This window comes from Daucus carota, chromosome 5, assembly GCF_001625215.2.
Source record: "Daucus carota subsp. sativus chromosome 5, DH1 v3.0, whole genome shotgun sequence".
In the NCBI taxonomy this organism is placed as follows: domain Eukaryota; kingdom Viridiplantae; phylum Streptophyta; class Magnoliopsida; order Apiales; family Apiaceae; genus Daucus; species Daucus carota.
In genome coordinates, this window is record NC_030385.2 from 33,969,105 (window position 1) to 33,996,983 (window position 27,879).

The window sequence follows — 27,879 nt, forward strand, 5'->3', positions numbered from 1 at the left end:
TGTTGACTCCTTAGAAAGTTGCCTTTCTCAAGAGAGCCATGTACATCAAGCACCGCCACCAGCATACTAACTGTCAGTCATCAGGCAGAGACCGATGCTGATGACTGTATTTCTCTTCCCTATAACCCCGTAATCATTAAGTTGAAACCTAAGTAAAACACTCAGTTGGTGGTGCATTAGAGAGGCTTATGTCATATAATCAGGCATCACACAACAGCAAGCAAGCCTACTTAATGAAAATAAATCAATAGAATCTTTTACTGCAACATTAAGATCAATGAGCTGATTTAGCAACAAAAAAAAAGATCAATGAGCTGGCTGAGTAGGAAATATTATTATGCCTGAGATTTATGTATAGCAATGTGTAAATGAACGACTTAACAAAAATATAAAGAGAAAGGAGTACTAGTAAAGAGGTCATTTAAAAGATGATGCACATATATTTAATAAATATATCAACAATGCAGTTTCCAGTATTTACTCGAGAGCATATGCCTCATTAATTTTTCAGTCCAAATGCAATTTATTTACTTGCAATATACTAGACAAAAAAAGGGAGCAAAACACAAAGCTAAAGCAATCCTCTGACTGAGCAAAAAACAAAGTACAGTACAACCTACAAGCAGCAGGTCAGGTGTCCAAAGGCATAGATCCAGCCTCAAAAAACATGTCCAACTCAGAAACATAAGCTAGAAAAATGAACTTATCATCACATAGTAACTGAAAGCAGGTCTCAGACATTTATGCATATCCCAAGTGTGCTTGCAAGAACAAGACGTGCATCCTTTAACATATATGTTCTTGAGCTTCTCATCAATGTGCACACAACCAGACCAAAAGACAATACACAAACAATCCTTTTTAAATTGGCAGGCCAACAACTTAATTCCCTGTTCACGGGAAAAATACAGAGGCCCCCTAGCCAAATGTGGTCCCACTTCACTATTTATGAGACAAACACCAGCCAGAATTAGACCAGGGCAACTGAGGAAAAGCTTGTAAAGGGCAGTCCATCTGCCAGGAGGAGAATCAGTAACAATGCCAGAGAGAAGATCCGAGACAAGGGAAGGAATTGTTTAGAAGCATTTTGAACATGGCTTCTTTGTAACATACGGCAGAAGATAACAGTCTCGTGGATCATCATCGAGATTCGAGGTGCTTTTGAGATAAATATCATCAGGTAGGGCTTAAATATATGTTTCTCTAAGCTAGTGCAGATGCTCCTGGAGAGCAGAATATATACAAGCAATGTTACAATTTTGGATGAAGAAAATACCTCTTTGAGATGCCAAACACTCAAAGAATATAACTCGCAAAACTTAACTCTATCACCTATTCACCACTAAACCACAAATGGAAGTGAAACTCAAACAACAAAAGCACTCACCTATTCACGTGATAAAATTTATTTGAGGAGAGCAAGATATTGGATTCAAGTGAGATTCAACAAGAAAAGAAAGAGAGGTTTATTATCAACAATTAGAAATGGATCTTGCATTTTAGTTGTCTTTGCCTTCTCTTCTACTGAACATGAAATTGTTTTATATTTAGTTTATAAAACATGGCTGGCGTCAAAACAGTCCATAATCTCTGACAATTACTGACAGTTGAATGGGAAACATGCAAGGCATTGCGAGTTTACCAGAATTTTGTTGAAGTTGGGGTTGCAACGTCACTTCTCCTAATTAGGGTCCTCAAAAGGCCATAAGCCCGGGAATACAAATTGCATTAAGTCAAGAAAAAATACCAGACAAGTAGTTTGTTTCTTGTAAGCAAATGACAAACACCCTCATAATCATTTACATGAATTATTTAATCCTAAAATTCTCAGTAAGAAAAAATAATATTAAAGAAACAAGTAAAGGTAAATGGAGAGTGTAGACAATCACCACATTCAGTTTTCAGTGAATTATGAGCTTCATATTGTATGATCATGTATCACAGAAGTCAATAACTACTTAATACCAATAATTACTACTGCAATTTCAAGATCAGTGAGCTAAGGCATCGAGTGGGAACATATTATGACAGGCTTCAAAATTTAGACTTAACAATCAATAACTGTTTTAACTAATATCACTCCCTTAGTAGTCTGTTCCTCCCATTTCCTTGCATATTGGTTCGGCACAGAGGACAAGTGAAGGGCAAAAAAGAACAAGTTTGTGAGTCCCATTTAGATTAACAAGGAAAAATTTGCCATTTTTAAAAATGTAAAGAACTGAGATAGACACCCCAGAAAGGAACTAGTAAGGAAATAATTGGGAGGAAATACAATATTATCAAGTTTAGATAGATGACTAACAAAGATGGTAATAGTATATAAGCCATTTGAAAGAAGATGTATGTAACTTGATCTAAATGCACTAACACTGCAGTACCATGTGACCAAAAAAAAAAAAAAAAAAAAGACACTGCAGTACCAAGTATCTAGTACAATCAATGAACAAATCCAGCCATATATATTTTTACTAAAATGAATTAAATTAACTTGTTAAATGTAAATAATCTTAGACAGACAAATGGAATAACTTTCTTGGATTTGTAAAAATATGCAGCTCAAACAATTAGCAGCGAAAATGATACTGCAAATAATGCATAAACATAGCAAAATTTGCACAACCTATACTTAAGTCATATATCATATTTATCAACTCGGTCAAACTGCTACAATGACACGAAAGAGCTACATTAGTGGGCAAGAAAAGTAGGGAAACCCCAACCTCAAAACCATAAAGACATAGACACAAAAAATTATAGTATCATAAACCTGGCTAAATCCGTAACTGGTCCTTCCAATGATATTCGCCCGAATTAATATAAATGAATTGAGTAGCAGATCAATAAATAAAAATTCGATATAGTACAGAAAATTGTCCTTTATTCATCAAACAAGCAGCAAAATCTCAGTGCTGAAAATAATAGCATCATAATCAATAAAGCAGATGACAATCTTACAACAGTACAAAACGAACTAAAACTAAAATCAGATATGCAAATTTGACTAATCATAAGTCTCAAATGCATATCAATTCAGGTGAGCGAAAACAAAGTAATACCCAAAAGCAGCAAGTCAGAAGTCAGGTGTACAAAGGCCAATCAGTCCAGGCTCCAGATACATGCCCGTTCTCACAAACATAAGCTCGAACAACCAGCTCCCCATCATCATGAAACCCAAAGGCCCGTCTTAGACAAAAAGCGGAATGCAAATTCCAAGTGTTCGTACAAGAACAAAAAGCACAACTTATATTAACTTTATTCCTATCACCATCACTAACCGTCCTCCAAACCCTAGACTCTTTAAAATTCTTAAAAATCCCTCTGAACAGCATATAGTTACGCTTACCATCATTGTGCACACAGCCAGGCCAACCACAGATATACAAACAATCCCCTCTAAACCGACTAGCCAGCAACTTATTCCCTTGTTCACGGCTCAACTCCCGAGCCCCGCAAGCCAAATGTGATCCCACCAATCTACAAACCTTCCTCCTCTTACACACATTACAACCATCATCATCACCATCACTATCATCATCAACAACCCCCGCCATAACCACATCGCTAACCTCACCTCCCTTACCAATTACAACATCAGCCAAAGCCACAACAGAATCAAACACAGAAATTGGGTTATCAAAAGAACCCAACTGGGCCAAACTGCTGGGGCCCACCTCAAGATTTCCAACACTGACACCAGCCTTAGCAAGACCAGGGCAACAAAAGTAAAGCTTGTAAAGAGCAGCCCACCCACCAGGAGGAGAATTAGCAGCACCCCCAGAAAGAAGATCAGAAACAAGGGCAGGAATTGTTTGAGTACACTTAGATTTCCAACAAAATGTGTGTAATAAAGAACAGAACTTTGTGCAAACACAAGCAAGATGGGCCCAGTCTTTTGGGTCATCATCAAGATTGAAGATGATCTTCAGAACTACATCATCAGGTAGCTTTGAGAATACATCTGTCTTCACCATTTTGATCGATTTGAGATGGGTGTTATCTGGGGTTGTGTGTATGGATTTAAAGCTTGGATCTTTAAATTGATTAGCGAAATGTTTTTTGTTTGTGATGTCAATTTGTTAAAAGAACAAGGGACTGATAGAACATGGGCTATCACGTCTCTTGTTTGTCTGCCCGGTTCAACAATTGGGGCATTTTTAGGCTGCTGCTCTGTACTTGGTTGCAAACCAGTCTTTTGACTATTTTATGTAAAATAATCAAACTTTTAACTAAAATTAGCATTTCTTGACCTTTTTCTTTCTACATGAAAATTTTAAATTATTTATTTATAATTTAAGAAATTCAAATTCTAAAAAATGTTATATATATTTTGATAACATATTTTTCAAATTATAGATCATATGTTAATTTGGTCATAATTTAATTATTTTAATCACAAAAAGTTAAATTAAAGTACTAGTTTAATCATTATGTAAAATTAATTTTCTATATAGAAAAAACTTTTTAGTTCATCAAAGTTATCGGCTAATCTAAAAAAAAAGTCTATTTTTGTAAATGTTGTAAGATATATATATATAAAGACGCTTCCATCGATTTTCACCGGTGGAAAGCCCCGATTCCTTTTACCTATTCTCTTATTTTGAAATCTTATTTTACATTGTTTTGTTTTGACGTGTTGTCATCATCATAATTTAATTTTCATGAGTTTGATTCAAGTCTGAAGGTTATTATGGGATCGCATTTATGTCATCAGCATAATTTAATTTTCATGAGTTTGATTCAGGTTTATGATCGATTGTTCTGAACAGTCAGGTGAAAACCAATCAGATGGAAGTAAGAAACAAGTGCATATATTCAAATCATCTTCAAATCGCTTACTTACCTCTCCAAGAAGGAAGGATTCAACAGTGATATTCTTCGACGTCTGTCCAATTTCTCGATATTCTTCGACCAAGGCATGTTTATTACTGACCCTTTCCTAGCTGCTACTACATCTATTATCGACCCATTGTCTTGTCAGCAGTTATAGGAGACACCAATACTAGGCATATAACATGTGCCGCCCGAAACAAATTACTAAAAATAATTAAATATGACACGACTGTAACCTGAAGCCCACAAAGATCATAATTATTTAGCAAATCGACAACAGTCTTCAAAGTTCAAACCATTAGATCTTTCCAAAATCAGAATTCACAGTACAAATATAGCAACGGCGGGTCAAATTTAACAATCATAAAAATTCAAAAGTTGGGTTGAAAACATCTCAGGTTCATTGGTAAAGAAAATAAAATTAGAGATTGGTATTGATGATCACAAATGATGCTGATGGGCAATACACCTCAATCTCACCACAGCTCTGGAATATCACCTATAAATACAGTAGAGCAATCAACTTAAATCAGGTGAATATTAGCGGGCATGATGAAAAGAAAAATACATAGACAAAGCGTTACTGGACAAGACTCAAACCTGGATACACTATTACTACGGCTACGGCTTGGACTCTTGCTCCTCGACATGTGCTTCTTTAGGCTTGGACTCTTGCTCCTCGAGATGTGCTTTTTAGGGCTTGGACTCCTGCTCCTAGATATGTGCTTTTTGGGGCTAGGGCTCCTGCTCCTGGAATCATGCTTTTTTGGGCTTTTATTACCCCGTTTCTGCCGCTAAGTATAAGATCAAACAGAAAATTGGCTGACTCCAAGGTTATACAAGACTATCAAACATTTGCATCTATGAACAAATAAACGAAAATAGACCCTTCTTATTCTGAAAAATTAGAAGCTTCACCAAGTAAAACTGTACCAACAGTCCACATGAAAGATTAAAAATCAGAAAACTAAACTGGGACAGATGTAAGAACCTCACTCAAAAATAAAAATAAAATCATCTGAACTAAATACATAACAGATCTAAACTAAATAAATAACTTACAGATGGTACTGGAGACCTGGATCTTGACCGAGATCTGCAAAAGTTCCAGAAACAACCCAATTTAATATCCACATGTTCCTCTTAAAAGTGATCCAAGAGCCTTGATGCCACTTCCACGTGAGAGTTACATTATAAATAAGAAAAACCCAGAAATATTATAGCAGACAACAGAAATAAAATTACCAACAACCTTTAAGAGAAAAGGGACAAACAATAAAAGACCAAACTAAAAGAAAAAACCTTAGTGCCATATAAACTCTAATGAACATGATATTCAAAAGGACCACAAATCCACAGATTTTGGATAGCGCTTCGTTAACTTGACAGCATTTGATGGGACATGGTTAAATGTTTCTACTGCATTTGTTCCGGTTTCAAAAAGCACTAAGTTTCAAATCCAGCTTTACCATCAAGATCCATGATCTCCTGTGTTCCCAATATAGCACCCTTGGACATTCACGATGCTTATTAGAACAGAGTCACCCGAAGGGTTTCAAAGCTTCGATCTAGAAACTCATACCTCCACAACCATATATTGTATGCATTTGAACCAAATCCCACCAACATTTTATTATGCAATCCCCAGATAGCCGCATATATCCATTATCTAAAAAACAAACAAGGTGACTTCATCTTTAAAAAAGATAAAATTGACACGACAGTTTGACAATCCATTGGGTTTACGCCACCTGCTTTCAGTGTCACATCAAGAACTAAAGAAAGTAAAGTTGTGTATTAATATGATACACTTTTCTGTTTGTCGATGCCTGAGACTCATCTCCCAGAGAAAATTAATTCTTTGATATATTTAGGAAGGAATAAGCATATAAACTGGTGATTTTATTACCATATCACAGAGTTTAAATAGTATTTTATAGTTAAGATACTTAATGAAGAACTTGATGAAATTTTCTGAACTTCATAGCTTCTGATAAAATAATAGGAAAATCTTTAGATAACAGCCAAAATATCAATTACTTCAACTTTCACACTGGCAGATGTATCTTACAAAGGTTCCACCCCGGTAAACAGATAAATATTCAGTGAATTAAAAACAATCACCTCAGCCAAATACGTATCATCTCTCTCTAACCATATCTCTGTGCTCTCTACAACCATATCTTATTTGCACATATAATAAAGAAACTGTGTTTATATATAAAGTTGACTAGGGCATAAAACAAGAACAGAGAAAGGCCTCAATTATATAGCACTAAAAGAATAACATGAACACAAATCAATAAATCAGCTAATCATTATGTCACAGCGATATGTAACTTATACCTTGATGTAGCACGTGGCTTTGATCGAGAGCGGGATCGAGAGCGAGAAGATATGGACCTAGAACGAGATCTTGAGCGACGTGAAGATTTGGGTTTTGGAGATTTGCTACAGATTAATCACTATATTAATACCAGAAATGAAAGGAATGCATTACGAATCATTTATTATGTAAATCAATTGTACCTCTTGCTCCTGCTCCGACTCTTACTTCGGCTTCGGCTGCGACTCCTGCCTCTGTGACCTGGACTGCGGCTTGAATCATAAACCTTTACCTACATGAGTAAATTATGAGGATACAAATATATATACATTAAACAAAGGCTGGAAGCAACATATACACTAATTAAAGTCAGTTCATATCTTACTCGAATCACACCGCGGGAAAAGGCATTTTTAAACTCCGACTCATCCAATTTTCTGATCTGAAATCATTATAAACTTAATTATATCAATCTAAAAATAAAATTGGATGAAATCAGAAGATAAATCTTGTAAACAGCTGGAATATAAACCAAACTAAAAACAACTTACAGCATATTTCATATCATCATAGTTTGTATAATCCACAATACCAGTAGTGCCTGTTAGATATCAAAGATAAATCATGATATTTCTTACTCCACTAAATGAGAAAAGATGGCTACAATTTTTAATTTACCAGTACCACAGACAAACAGTGCCAAAAATATTCATTAGAAACTATAGATATAGGTGCATATGGTATTGTGTTTTATGCTATCCTAAAAAGGACGTAAACAGAGCTCAGTAGTTGACTAGTTGTAATAATATATCGTATGAAGCTCTCCAGGTAATACCAAAAATTCCCTTACCTCACCCCCAGTTTCAAAAATTACAAAGGTATGACAAGACTTAGTGCCGAACAAACTAAATATCACTAATTAATCCAAGCGGTCCAACCGTATTCTACTCTTTTTTTATTCAAATTGTATTCTATAGCACAAACCAAGAGATATCTTGTTTAAAGCACATGAGGTAATACTACAGCTAAGTTGGTCCAGAAATATCAAAAATAAGTAATCACATGAATATATTATGCCCTTGCACTATATATATGTAAGTGATGCATATATATCTCATTTAACTTGACAAATATTTAACAAAAATATTCAGAAATAGTGAAGCTACAACCAGTAGGCAGTAGTATTATAAATACATTGGACAGCCAACTGAAAGATATTAGAAACAGCCATGAGTATATATATTCTTAAAAGAACGATAGGGTTAAACAACTTAAACACTAAAAGGAATAAAAATGTGGCAGGAAACCCAAGTTATTATATAGTATATACAAATACAAGAACCACTTGAGCAACCTACTACCAAAGGTCACCGGTTAGTCCAGAATTTGCCACTTAGTAAATAAAGCAATTTTGTCTTGTTTTTCCGATATACATCATACATAATATAATCCTTCAATTCGATACAAGAGAACAGAGACTAGTTGTAAAAGGTCTTATCACTTATATGATTGTTATACGAGATTTGTACTATTAACAGAAGGCGAGCATTATACAAGAGACTACGACTCATGACAAAAGATCCTGGAATGTGACAGTTTATTATCTATCAAGATCAACAACTTACCACCACCTTCACGGAAGACTTGTGAGAAGCATACATCTCCTGCACGGCGCATATGATCCTAGACAAATAAGAATGAAATTAATTAATTTGAAAAGTTAAAAAGACTTGACATAACCATGACTAATTGGCGTTCGAATGTGCATTTATAAATTAACACAGAACCAACTATCTCATCTTACTTTAAGGTCTTGCCATGAAGCAGAAGAGGGTAATCCGCTCACCATCACTGAACAATTGATATCAAAGTAATTAATAAGTCACAAACCATAAATAAAACATGTAAAACACCCAGTAATTGCAATTACCACGATAATCAGACCGCCTTGACACGCCTCCACGTCCTCCACCACCTCCACCTCCCCCTCCCCCTCCACCACGACCACGGCCATGATTACTATAGCGGTCTGTTGCCGACGAATTACCACGTCCACCATGTGCCAGCTCAACCTACTCGATCAATATACAACAAAATTAAATGTTAAAACCAAGTACAAGTAACATCGTAGTAAACATATCTTCCCTTGAATGTGTGACCAACCCGCAATCGGTGTCCATCAAAATCATAACCATCACGTCCCCTAATAGCATCCTCAGCATCACGAGCTTCTTCAAACTGGAAAAGAAAAAACTTTTAAGTCCATATAAAACCTTACAAAACAAATGAACTAAAATTTTAAACCAAACTCTTACCTCAACAAACGCAAAACCAGGGGGCCTAGGTGGTATTTTCAAATCAATATGCGCAATCGGTCCATACTGCAATGTAAAACAATGATTTAAACATAAAATCAGCTATGTCATTAAAAAAATAGACACAAAGCTATCATCTTTAATTACTCCCAGAACTTTCAACTAATGTTAACAAAATCAGATATCCCCCAAAAAGAAGACCGGCATCAAACAACTCCAAAACTGCAAATAAACCCGCAATGCACAATAACCTCTACAGTAATTAACATACAACACAATAATCAAAATTGCCTTCATTAGTCCTACATATCGACAAGCTACAAATTTCAATCAGCCGAAGCTCAAGTACATCGAATACCGATACGAAAAAGAATACATAACAAGCACAAATGTAACAACCTTGTAAAAGAGATCTTCGACTTCCCGCTCACGAATATCACCAGGAAGATTGCCAACATACAGAGTTCTACTTGACCGACTCATCTTGCCTGATACAATTCAACAAACACATAGATTTAACAAACATATACATACACACAGACATACATGTATATAGATTGAGAGCAGAGTAGTTGACCTAGAACCTGTTGCACAAATTACCTAAAACAATCTACACATAAACATATAAATGAATAAAATAGATCAAAAGGATAATTAAGTAGTTCCAGATCTTAGGAAGATGCATTTATTATTTACCTGCGGATGTTGGCGGAGAGCGATTCAAGATTAGGGTTTCCAAAGTTTAGGACAAGGGGTACGATTGTGGGATGAAATAGTAGTTGAAATTTGATACTCTCGCGAGTGTTTGACCTTCTTTTTTTCTTTAACTTTTTTCGGAATAAAGATTTTAATCATACTATGATTCTATTTTCAATTAATTGTTCATATTTTTATTTTTAATTAATTGTCAAAATAATTAGATGACAATAATTTGAAAATTTATTCTTATATAATTTGAATATCAAGTACAAATCATTTTAAAATTAAATTATATATATTTCTCACCTATATATTTCTAGAAAAAAACACAACAAAGATAACATATGCAAATTTTAAATATTTACATATTTGATTATAAAACTTAATACTTATCATTTTGTCAGTGATAGGTTGAAGTCATAGATCGAAATGAATAAAAAGCAATATTATACCCTTTGATTATAAAATAAGAACCGACTTCAAGATGGTTCGATTTAAAAGAAGTGATCAATACATTATTTTTAAAATGATTTGATTATCAAACTAATTACTGAAATCATTCAATGATATTGAGTGAATTATTGATTTTACACAATGTCACTAGAATCATTTAAACGAATTAGTGATATCAAGTAGATCACTGTCGATGAATTTATTCAAACATTTGACATAAAACATAACACATGAGTTATTGAATGAATAAATACAAAAAATGAAAATGCCTTGTTAGTGAAAATAAAAATATTTTGATAGAAATATTCATTTAATTAATGTGATTATAATTTGTTATACGACGTTTGGCAAAAAAAATTATCTAACGTTTATCCAACTTTGACCTTTTAGAGGTAAGTATGTCATTGCCTTATTGAAGTTAATATGACGCACAATTTTATCGTATAATCTTTTTTATAGCCTTATTAATATGTTTGTACATAATTTGTTTATTAAATTCATCGATTTCATGAGTAATGACGTAATTTGACACAATTTTATTCACAGGAGGCTTTTTTATGACGGAGAAATACAATTCAAATAACGGAAAATTCAAACATAATATATAAATATAAAACTTTGTAATACATTTAGCTTGTAGCAAGACTATAAAATTGAAAATTATTTATTCGAAATTATAATTTATAATTACCATAACTAATTAACTACAAATTTCTTAACATTTTTAACAAGAAAACAATTAACAAGCTTATTAATCTTTTTATTAGTAAATCTTTAGTTTATTATAAATCCAGGGAGCGCAGAACTAGTAGCCAGAGAAGTGCAAGCAGGTCAATCACTCTTGTTCGATGTAGAGCTCAGAGAATGAACTAATCAAGTGAGCTTGTGCAGCTTATAAATTTGTAGAGTTGGTGCTTATTAAGTTCTTGTTGTCTAATTTAGTTGTAGAGACAAAAGAATGCAAACCTATAAAAGGCTTCCAAGCATTATATCATAACTTAATAGCATTTAGTAGGATGAGATGTCAGTAAAACAACAAATCATGACCTCCTAGCAATTAATTGGTTAAACGAGTTTATATCAGAATGATAAAGAACACTAATCTGATAGGATATTGTGTACAAGTGTTTTCATATTGAAAAGCAATAATCAATTTAAGATGCTAGTGGCCTAGTGCTGTTGCTCCAGCCATTGACATATAACTAAGATTTATTCGATTATGCAAACTCAAAAACATTTATCGGGGACGGTCATATGACAGGACCATCACCAGATAAAGTTCTTGACATTGAAAGACAAACATGAGTTAATCTCATTATTCATGATATAACCTTCTGCCACGCTGGTCGTGCCTGGATATCATCACACCAAGCTTTAACATGAGAGCGCGCCTCAAACAATTTACCTGCCCGAGTATTGTATATTAACTTTATGATTGGAAGATGGTTCAGATCAGCCAAGGTAAAGGTATCCCCTCCCAAGTACTTTGATTCAGTTAATCGCGATTCAAAGATATCAAGAACCTTAGCCAATTTAGCCTCATGCTCCTCCACAACTGCAACGTCTGTTTCCATCCCAAACATTGGCTTATATGCTAGCTCCCAAGCTAATCTTGCAGCTGCAGCTTCAAATTGAAGGGCTTCCACTTGCATCCACACCGTCACTATGGCCATTTTCTTTACATCTTGGACTACCAGTGGATTCCCCTTATCCGCATAAGCATATGCAATATATTGAGCTATTGCCCTTGATTCTGCCCCGCAAATAATTATGAATTATACAAAAGAAAATTCAATACTCTATAATAACAGTGATAAAAACCGGTTCAAGATACAGTCATGCATTTTAGTTCTGAGGTATTTAGAAATTAGAATCTTAATAATGGGACAACATGGCTTCTGCAGAAATGATAAAACAACAAATGCAAAATCAAATTAGAGTTATTGATGAGAAATTAGTGGGTAATGTGACTCTGTCGTGGTCTGATTTTTATATTCTCAGATCCTGTTGCAGGACCTGAATTCTTAAATGTACTTCCATCCAAAAACACAAGCACAATATACACATCAAGCCTCATCCAAAAACGTCAAGAATTTGGCTGAGATGGTAACTTATCATAGTATCGGATCATTTAAGCCAACAATCCTCTCTTCCCAAAAAGTAGAAGAGGAAAAGCTTCTATTTATTTCACTCTTAAACTAATTTTACTCACCTAATGAATGTTGTCTATTACATAAAATTGTTTGGTCTTAACCTGTCTGTACTCGGTCGACTGACACTCTGAAAGTACTATTTGGTTGCATTCTTTTATATCTATATGAATTATCCCTAGAGCTCTTTCTCATTCTAGTGGTTTATCAAGATAAAAACACTGCACGTACACACAACTGATTAAAGAACAAAGGCCCAACATCAGAGAATAAAGTTTTATGTGCAAACAAGGAATGGAAGTAAACTGTAGGCGTTTCATCACAGGAAAGCTATTAAAAATTGAGCACGCTTTTGAAAATCATGCTACAAGTACCCGATTTTGACAAACTGCAAACTAAATATTCTCCCAGCTTCCGCTTTTAAGCTGAAACATGTATGCTAGACACACAAAAACAATGAATAAAGCTTACCGAAGAGTTTGAGATCTCCATCTTCGAACGCTGGAAGTTGACCGAATGGCTACATATTGCAGACGATATTGATGCATGTCAGTAGACAATTAAAAGGATGCTAAGCTAAACATAGTTAATTTTCACACAAAAAAATGCATTGGATATGTGGACTAAAAGTTTATGTCTGACAAATTTTAATGAACAAGAAAGTGTGTGACAAGTTGAGACACATACATTGAGAGAAAGGTAAGGTGGCTTTTTATGCTCGCCAGTTGCCATGTCGACGTTAACAAGCTCAAAATCAATACCCTTCTCGTAGAGTGCTGCCAAAACCCTCATGGTGCACATTGATACTTTGGTTCCGTGTACTTTGATTCCCATTGCTTGATGGTTACGCTGCAGAGATGGACAATATGTTATCAACTCTTGCTGGTTTACTGAGAGAGGCAAGATGAGTGATGCCCATATTTATAACCTTTTTCGTTTCCTACTTTTGGGGATCTAAATGTTTACTGATTCACTTCCTGTTCCTTCTTATTTAATAGAATTGGTCAATATTTTCTTGCTGTTTTTAATTTTTTTTAGTACTTGTCTAAACCTCAAGTAGATCTTTGAAAAATTAGTCACTTTCCTTGTAAAAGTATTAATAAAGTGGCCGAAAAAAATCTCCTGGAGGATTGGTCAATATTTTCTTGTTGTTTTTTACTTTTTTTTTAGTACTTGTCTAAACCTAAACCTCAAGTAGATCTTTGAAAAATTAGTCACTTTCCTTGTAAAAGCGTTAATAAAGTGGCCGAAAAAAATCTCCTGGAGGAGTTTAGATAGTTAAGAGACAAGAGTGACTCCGCAAACACATGTATTTTGTTTATTTTCCTAGAAACAAAGTTGGATATTTTTATATTTCTAACCGAGACTTGTAGCTTGATTCTTTACTCATTTCATACCGAGAACATGATTTGATGACAAGGTGGGAATTTTGTTCTGAACGTGGACATGATATTCAAACAAATCTGGAGCAACCATAAACAGCAAACATGAATTATATGACCATCCCTCAACAAAAGCAGAACGGCTAAAAGAATTTGAGCAACAAAAGGAAATATACACATAGCTAACACTAAAACTTCAAACGCAGATACCAAATAGCATCAAGTTCTTCCTCTTATCTATGCATAGATCAGCCTACGACCAAGTATCAGGTTCTTCCTCTAAACTATGCATAGACCAACCTACGATCATTGCCCAAGACCATTATGCCATGCTTCACTACTTTACTGCACTTGTTCGGAGCCGTTTAGTGAAACAAGTGTCTCTATGTGTTTGAGAGTTGCAAGAACACTCTCTTTTTCAAGTCCATAATATTTGGTCTCTTCCTTCTCATAGTCATACAAGAAGCAAGTTTGAATGAGTGTGCAAGTTCCATAAAACTATGCAGCGCCTTAATAACAAGATAGCCATATATCCGTCTCCAAATCACCCCAAATACTAATCCTTTTAGTCCATGACAGCTGACCAGAAACATAATCCAGAGTCCATAGATCAACTCCCGGTCCGGTTTCAAAGATCATAGCAACAGAACTTTGGAAATCCAAAACTTCGGCCATCTTTCTATGAATAAAGCTATAAGGCCAGTTGAGACATTTGGGTTGACTAGTTGAGCGCTCAGCAGCATAATTAAATTTAATTGGTCAGGAACAACGATAAGTCCAAAATAATAAAAAAGCACAAAAGAGGAGTTTAGTTTCATCTGGACGGGGATCTGGACAGCTAAAGAAGAGTTGTGTAAGGGGTTTAGATGGGTGCTTGGTAATGGGGAGGATATAATTGCCACCAAGGATCCATGGTTACGTAAGAAAGCTAACTTCTGTGTTGATCAGAATCTATTTTATGAAGGGAGAAATGAAACAGTGTCGAGTATCTTCCTTTCTAACGAAAAGAAATGGAATACTAGTCTAGTCAGAGAAGTATTCCTTCCAAATGATGCAGCTGAGATTCTGGCATTGCATATTCCTCAACGAGAGACTTCAGATAAAGTAGTTTGGACGGGATCAAACAATGGAGTCTATAGTGCAAAGACAGGCTATCATTATTGGTTCAACTTGAAGTTTGGTAATAATATGGTTTCACAGAGTGTGGGTTGGAAAAAAGTGTGGCATTTAAAAATTCCCCATAAAGTGAAAGTCTTTACTTGGCGCTTTTGTCGTAATGTTGTTCCGCTTAGATGGAGATTGAGTGCTAGAGGTGTCAGAGTTCCTATCACATGCCCAATGTGTTCATCGGATGTAGAACACATGTTACATCTCTTTTTCGACTGTGAATTTGCTGCTGGTTGTTGGCATCATGTAAGTTTATGTTATGACTGGAGTGGCGTAGAAAATGCTAATGATTGGCTCCTAGAGAAGATTAGCTCTGCTCCTGCAGAAGAAGCAGCTAGGATTTGCATTGTCCTGTGGGGTGTGTGGTATTTGTTGGAATCAAAACTCAAAGATTTGCATAATAAAACAAAGAAAAGTGCATATATCATTCAACCAAATCAAGGCTCTATATATAGCCTTTACAGATGATAAAGAAAGCAAAACCTAACAGACTCTATAAGATAAAGTTTAAAAGACTTTACCTTGAAATCTAACTCTATCACAATCAAGCAAATCCTATCAGAAAACTATCTCTATCTCTCCTGGAGAATAGATCTTATTAATTATCCTAACTAAGATAGCACTGACAAATCGACACCTAACATTCCCTCCCTTAAGCTAAACTTGTTATTTTAGCTTATTTCTGATGCATTCACCAATCCAAGCATACTACGAAGTTTCTCAAACTGCTCCAACTTTAACGGCTTTGTCATTAAATCTGCAATTTGTTCTTGAGAACTGCAGTAGCTTAATGAAACAGTACCAGCATCCACCAAATTCCTCAAGAAATGAAATCTCACATCTATGTGTTTGCTTTTTCCATGAAAGACAGGATTTTCAGACAACTTTATAGCAGAACTATTATCACATTGAATTACAGTAGCTTCATTTTCCGCCACTCCGATTTCTCCTAGAATTCTCTTGAGCCATATACACTGACATGCACAAAAAGCTGCTGCGATGTATTCTGCTTCAGTAGTAGATAATGTCACCACTGGTTGTTTCTTTGAAGACCATGAAACAGCTCCATGTCCTATTTTAAACACATATCCAGAGGTACTTTTTCTATCGTCAAGATCATCAGCGTATCCACTATCCGTATAAGCTAAGAGTTTCGGATTGTCTACTCCTCTTCTGTAAAAAATTCCCAGCTCAGTTGTTCCCTTCAAATACCGGAGAATCCTCTTGGCCGCTAACCAGTGCGACATAGTTGGTGCAGACATGTACCTGCTAATTAGACTTGCACCATACATCAAGTCAGGACGGGTTACCGTTAAATACATGAGACTCCCTACTACTTTCTTGAACAAAGTAGTATCAAATTTACTTTCTCCTCCATCCTTTGACAGCTTTGTACCAGTAACAAAGGGATTTTTAACTGCATTGCAACTTGCCATTTCAAACCTTCTTAATACCTCTCGAGCATATCTTCTTTGACAGATGAATATACCATTCGAATTCTGCAAGACTTCGATTCCAAGAAAATGCTTCATTCTTCCCAAATCAGACATATCAAACTCCGACATCATTGAGGCTTTAAACTCATTGCACATATTCACATTATTTCCAGTGAAAATTAAATCATCTACATAAAGACTCACAATCAAAATTTTACCTTCAACTGATTTAGTGAACAATGTATGTTCACTAGTACACTTCACAAAGCCTTCACGCAAGAAATAAGCTTCAATTTTCTTGTACCACTCCCTTGGTGCTTGCTTGAGGCCATACAACGCTTTCTTTAATTTATATACCTTTCCTTCCTCCCCCTTTTTAATGAACCCATCAGGCTGTTGTATGTAAACGTCTTCTTTGAGTTCGCCATGAAGAAAAGCACTCTTCACGTCAAGTTGAAAGACTTCCCAACCATAGTGTGCTGCTATCGCAAGAATTACTCGGATAGTATCGAGCCTGGCAACTGGTGCGAATACTTCAGTATAATCTATACCATAACGTTGTGCATACCCCTTAGCTACCAACCGTGCCTTGTATTTCTCAACCTCACCCTTTTCATTGACTTTGGTTTTAAATACCCACTTGACTCCAATACATTTAGCGCCTTTAGGCAGGTCTGTCAACTCCCAAGTCTGGTTCTTTTCTATGGACTGAATTTCTGTTGCCATCGCTTCTATCCACTTCTTACTTTTGATCGCCTCCTCGAACAAAATTGGATCATCATCAGTTACCATCATTGCAAACATATCATCCTCTTCAATGATTCCTTCACCAGTTTCATAATCAGCCATCCAAAAAGGTGTTTTTCTGATCCTCTTATCCCTTCCATCAACTACAATCTCTTGTGTATCTGTGTCATTTGGAGATGAATTGCATACATTGTCATTGCCCAATTCAGTGGTACCATTCTCTTCCATATGTTCTTCAATACACTCTTGATTATTCTCAAGTACGTCCAAGTTTAACTTTTCTTCTGTTTTACTCCAGTCATAACACTCTTCTTCTTCAAACACAACATCTTTACTAATGATAATTTTCTTTGTGTTTGGATCGTACAATCTATAAGCTTTCGTTCCATCATTAACACCCAAAAATACACATTTATTGCTTTTAGAATCCAGCTTGCTTCTATTCTGGTCAGGAATGTGAGCATGAGCAATACATCCGAAAATACGAAAATAAGCAGCTGTTGGCTTCTCTTTATTCCATACTTCTTCTGGAGTTTGATCCTTCACCGCTGTAGTTAGAGTTCTATTTTGAATGTGTACACACCAATTTACAGCTTCAGGCCAGAACCTTTTCGGAACGTTCTTATCAGCCAGCATAGAGCGTACAGTGTTCATAATTGTTCTATTCTTCCGCTCAGCAACTCCGTTCTGCTGTGGCGTGTATGCTGCTGTCAATTGTCTCCTTATACCATGAGCTTTGCAAAATTCTTTAAATTCATTAGAATTGAATTCACCCCCTCTATCTGTTCTCAAGCAAGTAATGTACACACCAGACTCCTTTTCAACTTCAGCTTTGAAATTCTTAAACGTAACGAAGGCCTCAGACTTTTCACTTAAAAAATACACCCAAGTCTTACGTGAAAAATCATCAATAAAGCTTATAAAGTACCTTTTGTCGCTGTTTGAAACTGGTCTAATCGGCCCACACAAATCAGAGTGCACAAGTTGAAGCTTCTTTGATGCTCTCCAAGAACTCTGCTTTGGAAAAGAATCCCTGTGTTGTTTTCCAACCAAGCACACTTCACATAGCTTTTCTGGAACTTTAATTACGGGAACTCCATCTACCAGGTTTTTATATGCAAGTGTTCTCAACCCTTGGTAATTCAAATGCCCAAACCGACGATGCCACAAATTTGATTCCCTTTCAGAATTAACTTCAGTTTGAAGACATAAAGAGTTTGATGCTGTCATAGATGCTGATAGATAGAACATTCTGTTGCCGCTCATACTAGTGTGCATAATTACTCCCCTTTCCGGATGATAAACTTTACATGTTCCGTTTTGAATTAGAATAGCTAATCCTCTTTCCTGAAGTTGTCCAATGCTTAACAAATTACTCTTTAATTCAGGTATGTAATAAACATCTGCAATCACATGATTAATACCATTGATTTGAAGTCGTACACTTCCTTTAGCCACTACTGCCATTCTGGTGTCATTACCAAGCTTCACCTGTTGTCGATATCCTTCATCCAGCTCCAAGAACCAACATTTATTTCCAGTCATATGATTAGAACATCCAGAATCTAGATACCAGGCTTCTTCAACTTTGCTCTGATGAGTTTCAACACTAGCCATTAGTAGAAGCTCTTCTTCTTCAGCATAATTCGCTTTCTTTTCCCAATCTGGACACTCATATTGAAAATGTCCCAACTGATGACATTTAAAACATTCAATAACAGATTTGTTCAAAGGAATCCTTCCTCTTCCTCTGCCTCGTCCTCCGCGGAATGAGCCTCTTCCCCTTCCTCTGCCTGGTTTATCATCATAAGAAATTCTTAATACTTGATCTTCATCATGACTTCCCTGCATCCTTTGTTCTTGAACAAGCAAGCTTCCATGAAGCTCATCTATTGTCATCTTGTCTAAGTCATTTGACTCTTCAATTGAACAAACAACGTAATTAAATTTGGAACTTAAAGATCTCAAAACCTTACTCACCACCGTACTTGACTTCATCATCTCGCCATTCACTTTCATCTTATTTACCACAGTTAAAGTACGTGCCAGAAAACTATCCACTTTTTCTCCTTCTTTCATATTCAGCATTTCAAACTCTTTCCTCAATGTCTGCAGCTGTGCTCTCTTTACCTTGGTAGATCCTTGGTATTTTTGTTTCATTGAATCCCAAAATGCCTTTGACGTTCCTTTGTCCAGAATAGTTTCAATGATTTCTCTTTCAATTGCTTGAAAAGTGCATATATCATTCAACCAAATCAAGGCTCTATATATAGCCTTTACAGATGATAAAGAAAGCAAAACCTAACAGACTCTATAAGATAAAGTTTAAAAGACTTTACCTTGAAATCTAACTCTATCACAATCAAGCAAATCCTATCAGAAAACTATCTCTATCTCTCCTGGAGAATAGATCTTATTAATTATCCTAACTAAGATAGCACTGACAAATCGACACCTAACAGTATTGGCGTAACAAGAGAGTATGGGATGGGAAGGTTGTTACCCCGGGTTTTGCCATGGATAGTAGTTTCAAAATGTACTCAGAATGGGTCGAAGCTAAGAAGAAGCAAGTGTCTGGTCCTCCCCAACCAAGTCTGCAAGCGGAAAAGGCTGTGATTAGATGGACTCTTCCAGTTCCAAGCGTTCTTAAAATCAATGTGGATGCTTCTGTCTTCCCGAATGCTCAGACTTTTTCGGTAGGTATGGTAGCCCGTGATCACCAAGGATTATTCATTGCAGGAAAAGTCAAGTGTTTTCCCACAGTAGATTCTGTTTTTGAGGCTGAAATTATAGGCATCAGGGAGGCTCTATCATGGATTGAGGAACATCAGCTTAGTTACAACCAGTTTGTGATAGAAACAGACTCACTTCTTAGTGTTAAAGCTATCTATGGAGACAACTTAAATCTACTGGAAGTGGGGGAGATAGTTGAGGAGTGTAAACGAGTTCTCCAGACTATGCATAGAGTTTCTGTTTGTTTCATCCGAAAAAATGCTAATAGGGTAGCTCATGATATGACTAGATTCCCGTGTTTAGTAAATTCCAATATTATTTTCACCCCTCCTCCTACGTGTTTGTTGGAGGCCTTTCTTTTGATCTTTCTTGATGAATGCATCTTCCGTTTCAAAAAAAAAAAAAAAAGCACAAAAGAAATCTTATATATTTACCAGGATTATTAATAATAAAATATTTGGAAGCAATTTTTATTTTTCGAAACGGAACCCGCGCCTCCATTCTCACGCACTGCAATTCAAATTCCAGATTTGCAAACGTCTCTGTTCAAACTGCTCAACAATGAGAAAAGCCCTAAAAAGAAGCTCCTGCAACAGCAGTTCAAAAGAACAAACTCAAAAGAAAAGGAAAAAATTAGATACAAACAATGTCTCGATAATTCAGCAGCTAGGTCAGATTTCTCCGTTTAATCCCCAGCAGAAATCTCCGATCCTCAATCTAGCTAATCCTTCTCGCTTTCAGCAGCTTCTCGAATCTGAAAGCGATGTTGTCGCGCCTCAATCAGACTGTAAGCCTTCGTCGAGTGTCGAGTTCAATTTCGATGTTGGTAACGCGAATGAGAGAGTTTTTGTTCTCAGCCAGGATTTGTTTTGGTAATTTTTTTTATTTTTCTTGTGTTTGGAATTTTGAATTTTGATTTGTTTCGATTTTTTGATTTGATATTGTTAGTTTAATTTGTTGTGTAACGAATGCTATGCAGCACTCCGGATTATATTACTCCAAATGAGGCTCCGATTCCCAAGACTTTAGATTGCAATGAGGTGAATTTTGTGTGGATAATTTATACTCTTGAATTGGTGATCTCAGAAGTGTCAAAGCGCTAGTGCTGATTGTGTGTATGTTTTTGCAGGAAGATGCGTGCCCGAAGTCACCGGAGAAAATAAAGACGGTTAAAGCCAAGAAACAAATGCAGAGTAAGATTTATAATAAGGTTTCTTATCTTAGGTTGTGAAGTTATGCTGGTATTAACATATTTCATTTGTTATGTTGAGGATATGCTTCCTTGTTTACATCAATGCTTTGTTATGTAAAAAAAATAATAAATGATGAAAATATATTTCTAGCCAATCAATTTTTGTTGAGTATTGAGGTTATGTAACAAAGAATTTGCTCTTTGCTATTTTAACATTTCTGGAGATCTTTTTCTGGGTTGCATACTTGCTTTAATCTGTCGTGTCTTCTGTTAGGTGTAAATGTCCTCTTTCAAGTATACCTCTTATGATAATAAAGAGGTGAAAAGGCAGAAGTTTTCATAAAATACAAATGTTCAGTACCATCCCCTAATTATTTCAAAATCAAACAACTGTTGCTAAACAAGCAGGACATATTAGATGAAATTGAGGACCAGAAATGAGCAATTGCCGTCTTACACTAGTTCAATCAGCCTAAGAGCACATAAACGGTCTTAAAATCATTGATGTTATATATGGTCTCTCATGAGATTAGTGGTGAGATTGTTATGTTAATTTGGAGAACTGTTCTGTGGTGCTCTTAATTTGTGAGGCCACAGTTCAATGGAGTGTTTTTTGAAGAGTTGTGGCATGTCTGGGGCTGCATCAACTTTTGCCTAGGATCTATTTCTCTATCCCTAACTTTTGTGTCCTAGTAGCATAGAAGCATACGAGGGTGAAATCAATTATTCTCGTTTCATACGAAAGTGTTAAAAAAAATGAACATGTTTTATGCTCAGATTTCTCTCGTGATTAATTGCTTGATATTTAAAATGACATAAAGTATTATCGCTAGAAGAGTAGAAGTTTTATTTTTGTTTCTTTCCTTTTGCTTTTTTTTTTGTTTGCATTGTATATTCAAATTATATGTGTTTTTTTAGTTGCTCAAAGTGTCAATATTTCAGTCAAAGGATCTGACATGAAATAAATGTGTCCGAGTGTCCAAGTGTCGGATATGGGTATGACTACCTAAACGGAAAAGTCGGAGTAACATACAATGGGATAATAGGATATATAGGAACAAATGCAATAGAAATAAGGTTTTTAAAATTTTGCCTATGGTTGTTGATGGCTCCTAAATTAGAAAGAAGCTTACGCAGATCCGAAGCTGCAGTCATTTTTTATGATTCTTCCAGAGGGATCCTCCCGCGGAAACAGTCCCAACACCTGTCCCCCATGCATGACCCCTTTTATTCCCATTTTGCTGGAAAGCCTAACACCTGGAATCCCACTTCCCGGTCACATCTTCTACCATTTAGTAGGCTAGCCAAACACCCCCCCCCCCCCCCCCCCCCACCAAAAAAAAAAAAATTAAAAAAAAGAAAAGGAATGACTCATGACAAAAAGGAGCTAAAAGGACAAGAGAACGATCTTGAAAGGGGTAATGAACAGTTCTCTACAACACACACACACACACAAAGAAAAACATTATCGTCTGATAGTGGCCCTTTTAGCCGGAAAAAATCCTATGATATATGTTTAAATTCCCTACGGCCATCAGGCATGCACATATTTCAGTTGACAATGTTGTTTTTGCGATACAACTGCAATTAAAATGTTGTTAACTAAATTTCAAAGGCTTATATCTCAATCTATTTGGAGCATGATGTTGCTTTCAAGTATCCTGTGGCTGAATCTTTATCAAATTTGACTAATAATTGAAATAACAGTCATTCTGTCACTTAGTTAGCCGGTCCCAGTTTTTTAGTTAAAAAAACAATGATCAGATGTGATGCTTCATGATAAGGAGTTACTACTACTGTATTTGTGTAGAGACTGTAAACTTTGATTCTAACGCATGGCTCTTAAATTTGTGAAATATGTGAACTGTATTACTGAGCTTTGCGGATCAACATATTGAATCCAAGGATAAATTTAGGTCACACTGATGGATATTATTAGCCCAATTCAAACTAATGTAGCAAATATATATCTCGTCGTCCAGTGTCGACCTATAAGCCCTTGTAATCGAAGCGTTCTTGCAAGGCTCGTTGATAAATTGCTGCTTCATGAAGTCATACAAGCTCATTTGCCTTGATGCTATATTGTGATTGCAAGTGCATAGTCACACTCTCACTTTTCTGATGTATCGTGATCATCAGTAGTACGGAGTACCATCGCTGTGTTCCTATCAAACATGATTGCAACTAGCATTATTGTATAAAATTACACATATAATTAAAAGAGATCTTCTTTGTATCTTGTTAATACAATCTGTAGTGACTCTAAATTCTTAAAAAAACGAAACCATACGAATTAAAAAACAAATATGAAAGGAGCTTTACTTCTTAGGACTCAAAAAGAGATGCTCTTGATAATAATGATAAACTCATATACATTCCGTAATGGGTATTTATAGGTTCCCAGAAAACCATCTACATCCTACAACATAACATACCAGACATAATCTAAACCGTTGGATATAATTATCTCATACTACCAACCAGAAACTAGAAGTCGCCTCTATTATACTACTGGACAACAAAAACCAAAAAATGCATGCTGTGACTTGGACTTCTGGGGACTAGTATTAATTTTAACATATCGCACGGGAATTTTTACTTTATTATTACATAACCTCATTGTTTCTTGTGATTGTGAGGTCAAATCCTCATATAATTATCTTGCACATTAATCAAAATCTTCATATTATCCGTCTCATTATATATATTTTCTGGTTCTTTGCTTGCATATAATATTAACTTTGTCTATCGGGGTTTTGTCAATATTGTAGATGCAGCTTTGGCAAGCATAACTGGAGCTAGTTTCCCTTATGATCAGCTAGTATCAGAACTTCCGGATGATACATCTGTCAGTCATGATTGTGATTCAGTAAAAGAAATAGATTCTGAATTTCAGAAGAAACCAAATTACATTTCTCAGTCTGCAGTGGCTTTACGCTGTCGAGTGATGCCTCCCCCCTGCATGAAGAATCCTTACCTTATGGATGATTCAGGTGTCGATATAGACCCATTTGGCAGTAGCAGATCTAAATGTGAAGGTATATTAATTTTGTTGTTACTTGGGTTATAAGATCTTCAGTAGCTTTATATGGTTATAAGATACATATAAACAATACGACACACTATTTAAGCTCTTAGAACTATTATAAGCTTATATGTAATATGTGTTAAGTTGATGCTAAGAAGTGACAAAAAACCATCAGACTCAGATCACACTACAATGTGACAGTGCGATTGCTGATTTGCAGTTGTATGCTATCATATGTTTATAACATATATTATACGAATGCTGTTTCTGTCATTCAATTGTTGGTTCCAGGTAGCTGCCCATTGTTTAGTCAATATTTTGATCATGTTAAATATTATGCAAACCTTCAGGCCTTTTTCCTTCAGCCATTGGCGGTGGTGACCTTCCACGCTACCGTACAGATTTTCATGAAATAGAGGTACACTTTTCATTTATCAATGATTTTTTTGTCAATCTGAATATTTTAGGGGTCTGCGTAGCGATTGTTTTAAATAATCTATTCTACTTCAGGAAATTGGTTATGGAAACTTCAGCCGTGTTTTCAAAGCTTTAAAGCGAATCGATGGTTGCATGTATGCAGTAAAACATAGCACAAGACAACTACATTTGGACACTGAAAGGTATCGTCAAAAATTCAAAATGATTGGTGAATATTTTTTTTTTGAATTTTAGTAACATGTTCTCATGCCATCATATTTACAGGCGTAAAGCTTTGATGGAAGTACAAGCTATGTCTGCTTTAGGTTTGCATCATACTCTAGTATCTTGTCCCAAATTTTTTGCACGCACTTGATATGATGATATCTATATTATAATAACCGTTCCCCTTTGCAGGATCTCATGAAAACATTGTCCGCTATTATAATTCTTGGATTGAAAATGAGAAGATCTACATTCAAATGGAACTTTGTGAGCGTAGCCTATCCATCAATGGATCATCTAAATTATTCACAGAAGGAGAGGTCTTATTAGCAATGCACCAGGTTAATTTTTCAGCAAAACTTTGTGACTCAAGTGAACAGTGGTTTACGATCAGATAATTTTTGTTGCGTAATGCAACATGCTATATAGGCTATAGAAATACCGAAATAGTTAACTATGAAAAATTGCTTATATGGATCTTAATAGCAAAATATCACTGGAATTAACTTGTGGGGTATTGGATTGTAGTAGTTTCGGGACTTCTGCTGTCATTAACGCATGCAATTAGCATCAAGTACTTTTCTAGTTAAATTTATTATAAGAAAATTAATATTGAGGCTGTCAAGGTTGTACAATTCAGCCTTATGTTGGAGAACAGGTTGTCAATATATAGGAAGTTGGTATACACAGGGGTGGATCCAAGGGGAGGCTAACCCAGGCTAAAGCCCTGACTCAGTCAGAACAATTAGTGGATTTTTTTAATTAATTATCAGTCATGTTTTCTCCTTAAAACTTAGCCGGTGTCTTCATATCAGCCCCAGATAATTTCAAATAATCAAAAATAAAATAAAATATTATTCTAGACTTTAATTTCTGGTTCCTCCACTGAGTATACATATATGCTCTAATTTATTGGTATTTGAGTAACTAAACTAAGATGGGTCAAGGGAGAATTCACATAGGATTGGAGAATAGTGGATGCCATACATGAAGTGATTTTTGCTGACCTGCTTTTCTTTGCAAGAAAAAGGTCTTAACAGTCTGCCTAGAATGGCTGGTAACTGCAATCATGGCTTGTAAATTTATTAGCATGCCACTAGACAATGCATATTAGGATATACTGTCTTTCTTATTTGTTGAAGATTTTAGTTGTGCATCTTATGATTGACTATAATTTTGTACAGATAGCCAAGGCACTGCAATATATACATGAGAGAGGGGTTGCCCACTTAGATGTGAAGCCTGATAATATTTATGTCAAGAATGATGGATATAAACTTGGGGATTTCGGATGTGCAACTCTCCTGGATACAAGCCTTCCAATTGAAGAAGGCGATGCACGTTATATGCCCCAAGAAATCCTGAATGAGAAGTATGATCATCTTGATAAGGTCGATGTGTTCTCTTTGGGGGCTACCATATATGAGCTTGCTAAGGGGTCAGCTCTGCCAGAGTCTGGTCCTCATTTTCTACATCTCAGGGAAGGAAAACTGCCACTCCTTCCTGGCCATTCTATCCAATTTCAAAATTTACTCAAGGTAAATTCATGCTTTCTGTTTCAGTATTAGCCATGAATACTAAGAAATTAAAGCCTTGATTTGAGGAAAGTAAGATTCACTTGAGCACATAATTTAAGAGGTTAAAACAGAAGTTCCTTGCACTGAACACAGTTGTACTACAAATTTAAACCTCTGGCTGCCTATTGCATATATAAATGATACTGCTGGCAACTTTTCCATCTGTTTCGTAGTATTTAGTTGGCAGTAGATGCAAATTTTGTTACTCATATATTATCTAATGTGCATTTGTTGTTACCCCAAGTATGTAATTAAGTAAATAGACATTCTCTTAGCCACAAGAAGGCCATTGGCCCAGTGAGTCTGGATTTCCTCCCAGAAAAACTATCTGCAGCTATCTCGTCTTGTGATTTTAGTCCAAGTAATCCTTTCATAATTGCAATCTCATTGATGATATTTTTGTCTATAAACTTAGGCGATGATGGACCCAGATCCAGCACGGCGACCTTCTGCAAAAGAAGTTGTTGAAAACTCACTTTTTGATCGAATCCGCATAACTTCAAAAACTAGGTAAAGGCTTTGAAATGCTTATATGAAGTGTATACTGAATTGTAATTATTGTCTTAATGTAGTGCGCCATAGTTTTGATTGACATGGTGCTCATTTTGTAAAAATGAAGTTTAATGCTTACATGAAGTGTATACTGTATTTGGAGAAGTGTTCAGTACCGTATTCTGATAATTGGGTTGTATTATTGCAAATTGCAATTATTGCGTGGAACTGCAAAACTTGCCTTACTCCCATTCTCGTACTCCCTCTGTCCCTCTCATTTGTTTACAGTTTTTTTACACTGTTCGACACGCATTTCAAGGCGTATATAAAACATAGTTATACAACTTTTTTTTGGAAAATTTCTTTTTTGTATAAAAATATAAACATCAAACTTTTATTCAGAAGAAAAAAAAGTTCAAAATAATTTATCAAACTACGTTTTATAAGAGCATTAGAATGCGTGCCGAGCCCCCGTCCCCCAATGTAAACAAATGAGGGGGACGGAGGGAGTAATATTTAGTGCAGTACCCATGTATGTAGGGGTGAGCATTCGGTCGGTTCGGTCCAAAACCGGACCGAACCGAATAGACCGAGAACCGAAGTTTAGATTTTTTTCGGACCGAACCGGAGTACCGGACCGAAGTTTTATAATGGACCGAACCGGACCGAAGGAACCGAAATTATTTTAAAAATAAAAAAATATTATATTT

At 35.7% G+C, this 27,879-nt stretch overlaps 4 protein-coding genes across 6 annotated transcripts; 1 reads left to right on the top strand and 3 right to left on the bottom strand.

Annotated features, from left to right (window-relative positions):
- Positions 1–873: 873 nt before the first annotated feature.
- On the bottom strand, positions 874–4,174 carry LOC108220386 (phytochrome A-associated F-box protein). Its single transcript, XM_017394138.2, has 2 exons — positions 3,057–4,174; positions 874–1,223 (listed from the first exon to the last, which is right to left on the bottom strand). The coding sequence occupies exon 1, from the start codon at positions 3,969–3,971 to the stop codon at positions 3,078–3,080; it is 894 nt and encodes a 297-aa protein (XP_017249627.1). The 5' UTR covers positions 3,972–4,174; the 3' UTR covers positions 874–1,223; positions 3,057–3,077.
- Positions 4,175–5,062: 888 nt separating this feature from the next.
- LOC108223188 (serine/arginine-rich splicing factor SR34B) lies at positions 5,063–10,299 on the bottom strand. Of its 3 annotated transcripts, XR_001807154.2 has the most exons (15): positions 10,168–10,299; positions 9,871–9,959; positions 9,472–9,537; positions 9,320–9,394; positions 9,087–9,228; positions 8,961–9,007; positions 8,782–8,839; positions 7,708–7,757; positions 7,542–7,598; positions 7,360–7,448; positions 7,177–7,281; positions 6,413–6,499; positions 5,893–6,339; positions 5,431–5,624; positions 5,063–5,329 (listed from the first exon to the last, which is right to left on the bottom strand). XR_001807154.2 is itself a non-coding variant. In XM_017397308.2 (14 exons), the coding sequence occupies exons 2-14, from the start codon at positions 9,952–9,954 to the stop codon at positions 5,326–5,328; spliced, it is 1,005 nt and encodes a 334-aa protein (XP_017252797.1). In that variant the 5' UTR covers positions 9,955–9,959; positions 10,168–10,299; the 3' UTR covers positions 5,063–5,325. The 3 variants fall into 3 exon arrangements, 2 of the variants coding, with proteins under 2 accessions (XP_017252797.1, XP_063949389.1); XM_017397308.2 differs by lacking the exon at positions 6,413–6,499 and having other exon boundaries at positions 5,893–5,926; XM_064093319.1 differs by lacking the exons at positions 5,063–5,329; positions 5,431–5,624; positions 5,893–6,339 and having other exon boundaries at positions 6,360–6,499.
- Positions 10,300–11,942: 1,643 nt separating this feature from the next.
- Positions 11,943–13,685, bottom strand: LOC108222460 (glutathione S-transferase). The gene is made up of 3 exons (XM_017396379.2): positions 13,461–13,685; positions 13,245–13,293; positions 11,943–12,376 (listed from the first exon to the last, which is right to left on the bottom strand). Exons 1-3 carry the CDS (start codon positions 13,605–13,607, stop codon positions 11,943–11,945), a joined length of 630 nt encoding a protein of 209 aa, XP_017251868.1. The 5' UTR covers positions 13,608–13,685.
- A 6,997-nt stretch (positions 13,686–20,682) lies between these two features.
- LOC108223984 (wee1-like protein kinase) lies at positions 20,683–27,693 on the top strand. The gene is made up of 10 exons (XM_017398487.2): positions 20,683–21,110; positions 21,218–21,278; positions 21,368–21,431; positions 24,202–24,468; positions 24,809–24,876; positions 24,969–25,078; positions 25,161–25,201; positions 25,293–25,441; positions 26,285–26,638; positions 27,093–27,693. Exons 1-10 carry the CDS (start codon positions 20,800–20,802, stop codon positions 27,189–27,191), a joined length of 1,524 nt encoding a protein of 507 aa, XP_017253976.1. The 5' UTR covers positions 20,683–20,799; the 3' UTR covers positions 27,192–27,693.
- The last annotated feature ends 186 nt before the right edge of the window (positions 27,694–27,879 follow it).

Coding starts and splice junctions, on each gene's coding strand:
- LOC108220386 (XM_017394138.2), bottom strand. CDS start 3,971: ATGGTGAAGACAGATGTATTCTCAAAGCTACCTGATGATGTAGTTCTG.
- LOC108223188 (XM_017397308.2), bottom strand. CDS start 9,954: ATGAGTCGGTCAAGTAGAACTCTGTATGTTGGCAATCTTCCTGGTGAT. Junction 9,229..9,319: donor TTGATGGACACCGATTGCGG/GTTGGTCACACA, acceptor TTGATCGAGTAG/GTTGAGCTGGCACATGGTGG. Junction 5,625..5,892: donor CCAGGTCTCCAGTACCATCT/GTAAGTTATTTA, acceptor TCTTATACTTAG/CGGCAGAAACGGGGTAATAA.
- LOC108222460 (XM_017396379.2), bottom strand. CDS start 13,607: ATGGGAATCAAAGTACACGGAACCAAAGTATCAATGTGCACCATGAGG. Junction 13,294..13,460: donor CACCTTACCTTTCTCTCAAT/GTATGTGTCTCA, acceptor TGCAATATGTAG/CCATTCGGTCAACTTCCAGC. Junction 12,377..13,244: donor TGGAGATCTCAAACTCTTCG/GTAAGCTTTATT, acceptor TTTGCGGGGCAG/AATCAAGGGCAATAGCTCAA.
- LOC108223984 (XM_017398487.2), top strand. CDS start 20,800: ATGAGAAAAGCCCTAAAAAGAAGCTCCTGCAACAGCAGTTCAAAAGAA. Junction 25,079..25,160: donor CTACATTTGGACACTGAAAG/GTATCGTCAAAA, acceptor TCATATTTACAG/GCGTAAAGCTTTGATGGAAG. Junction 25,202..25,292: donor ACAAGCTATGTCTGCTTTAG/GTTTGCATCATA, acceptor TCCCCTTTGCAG/GATCTCATGAAAACATTGTC.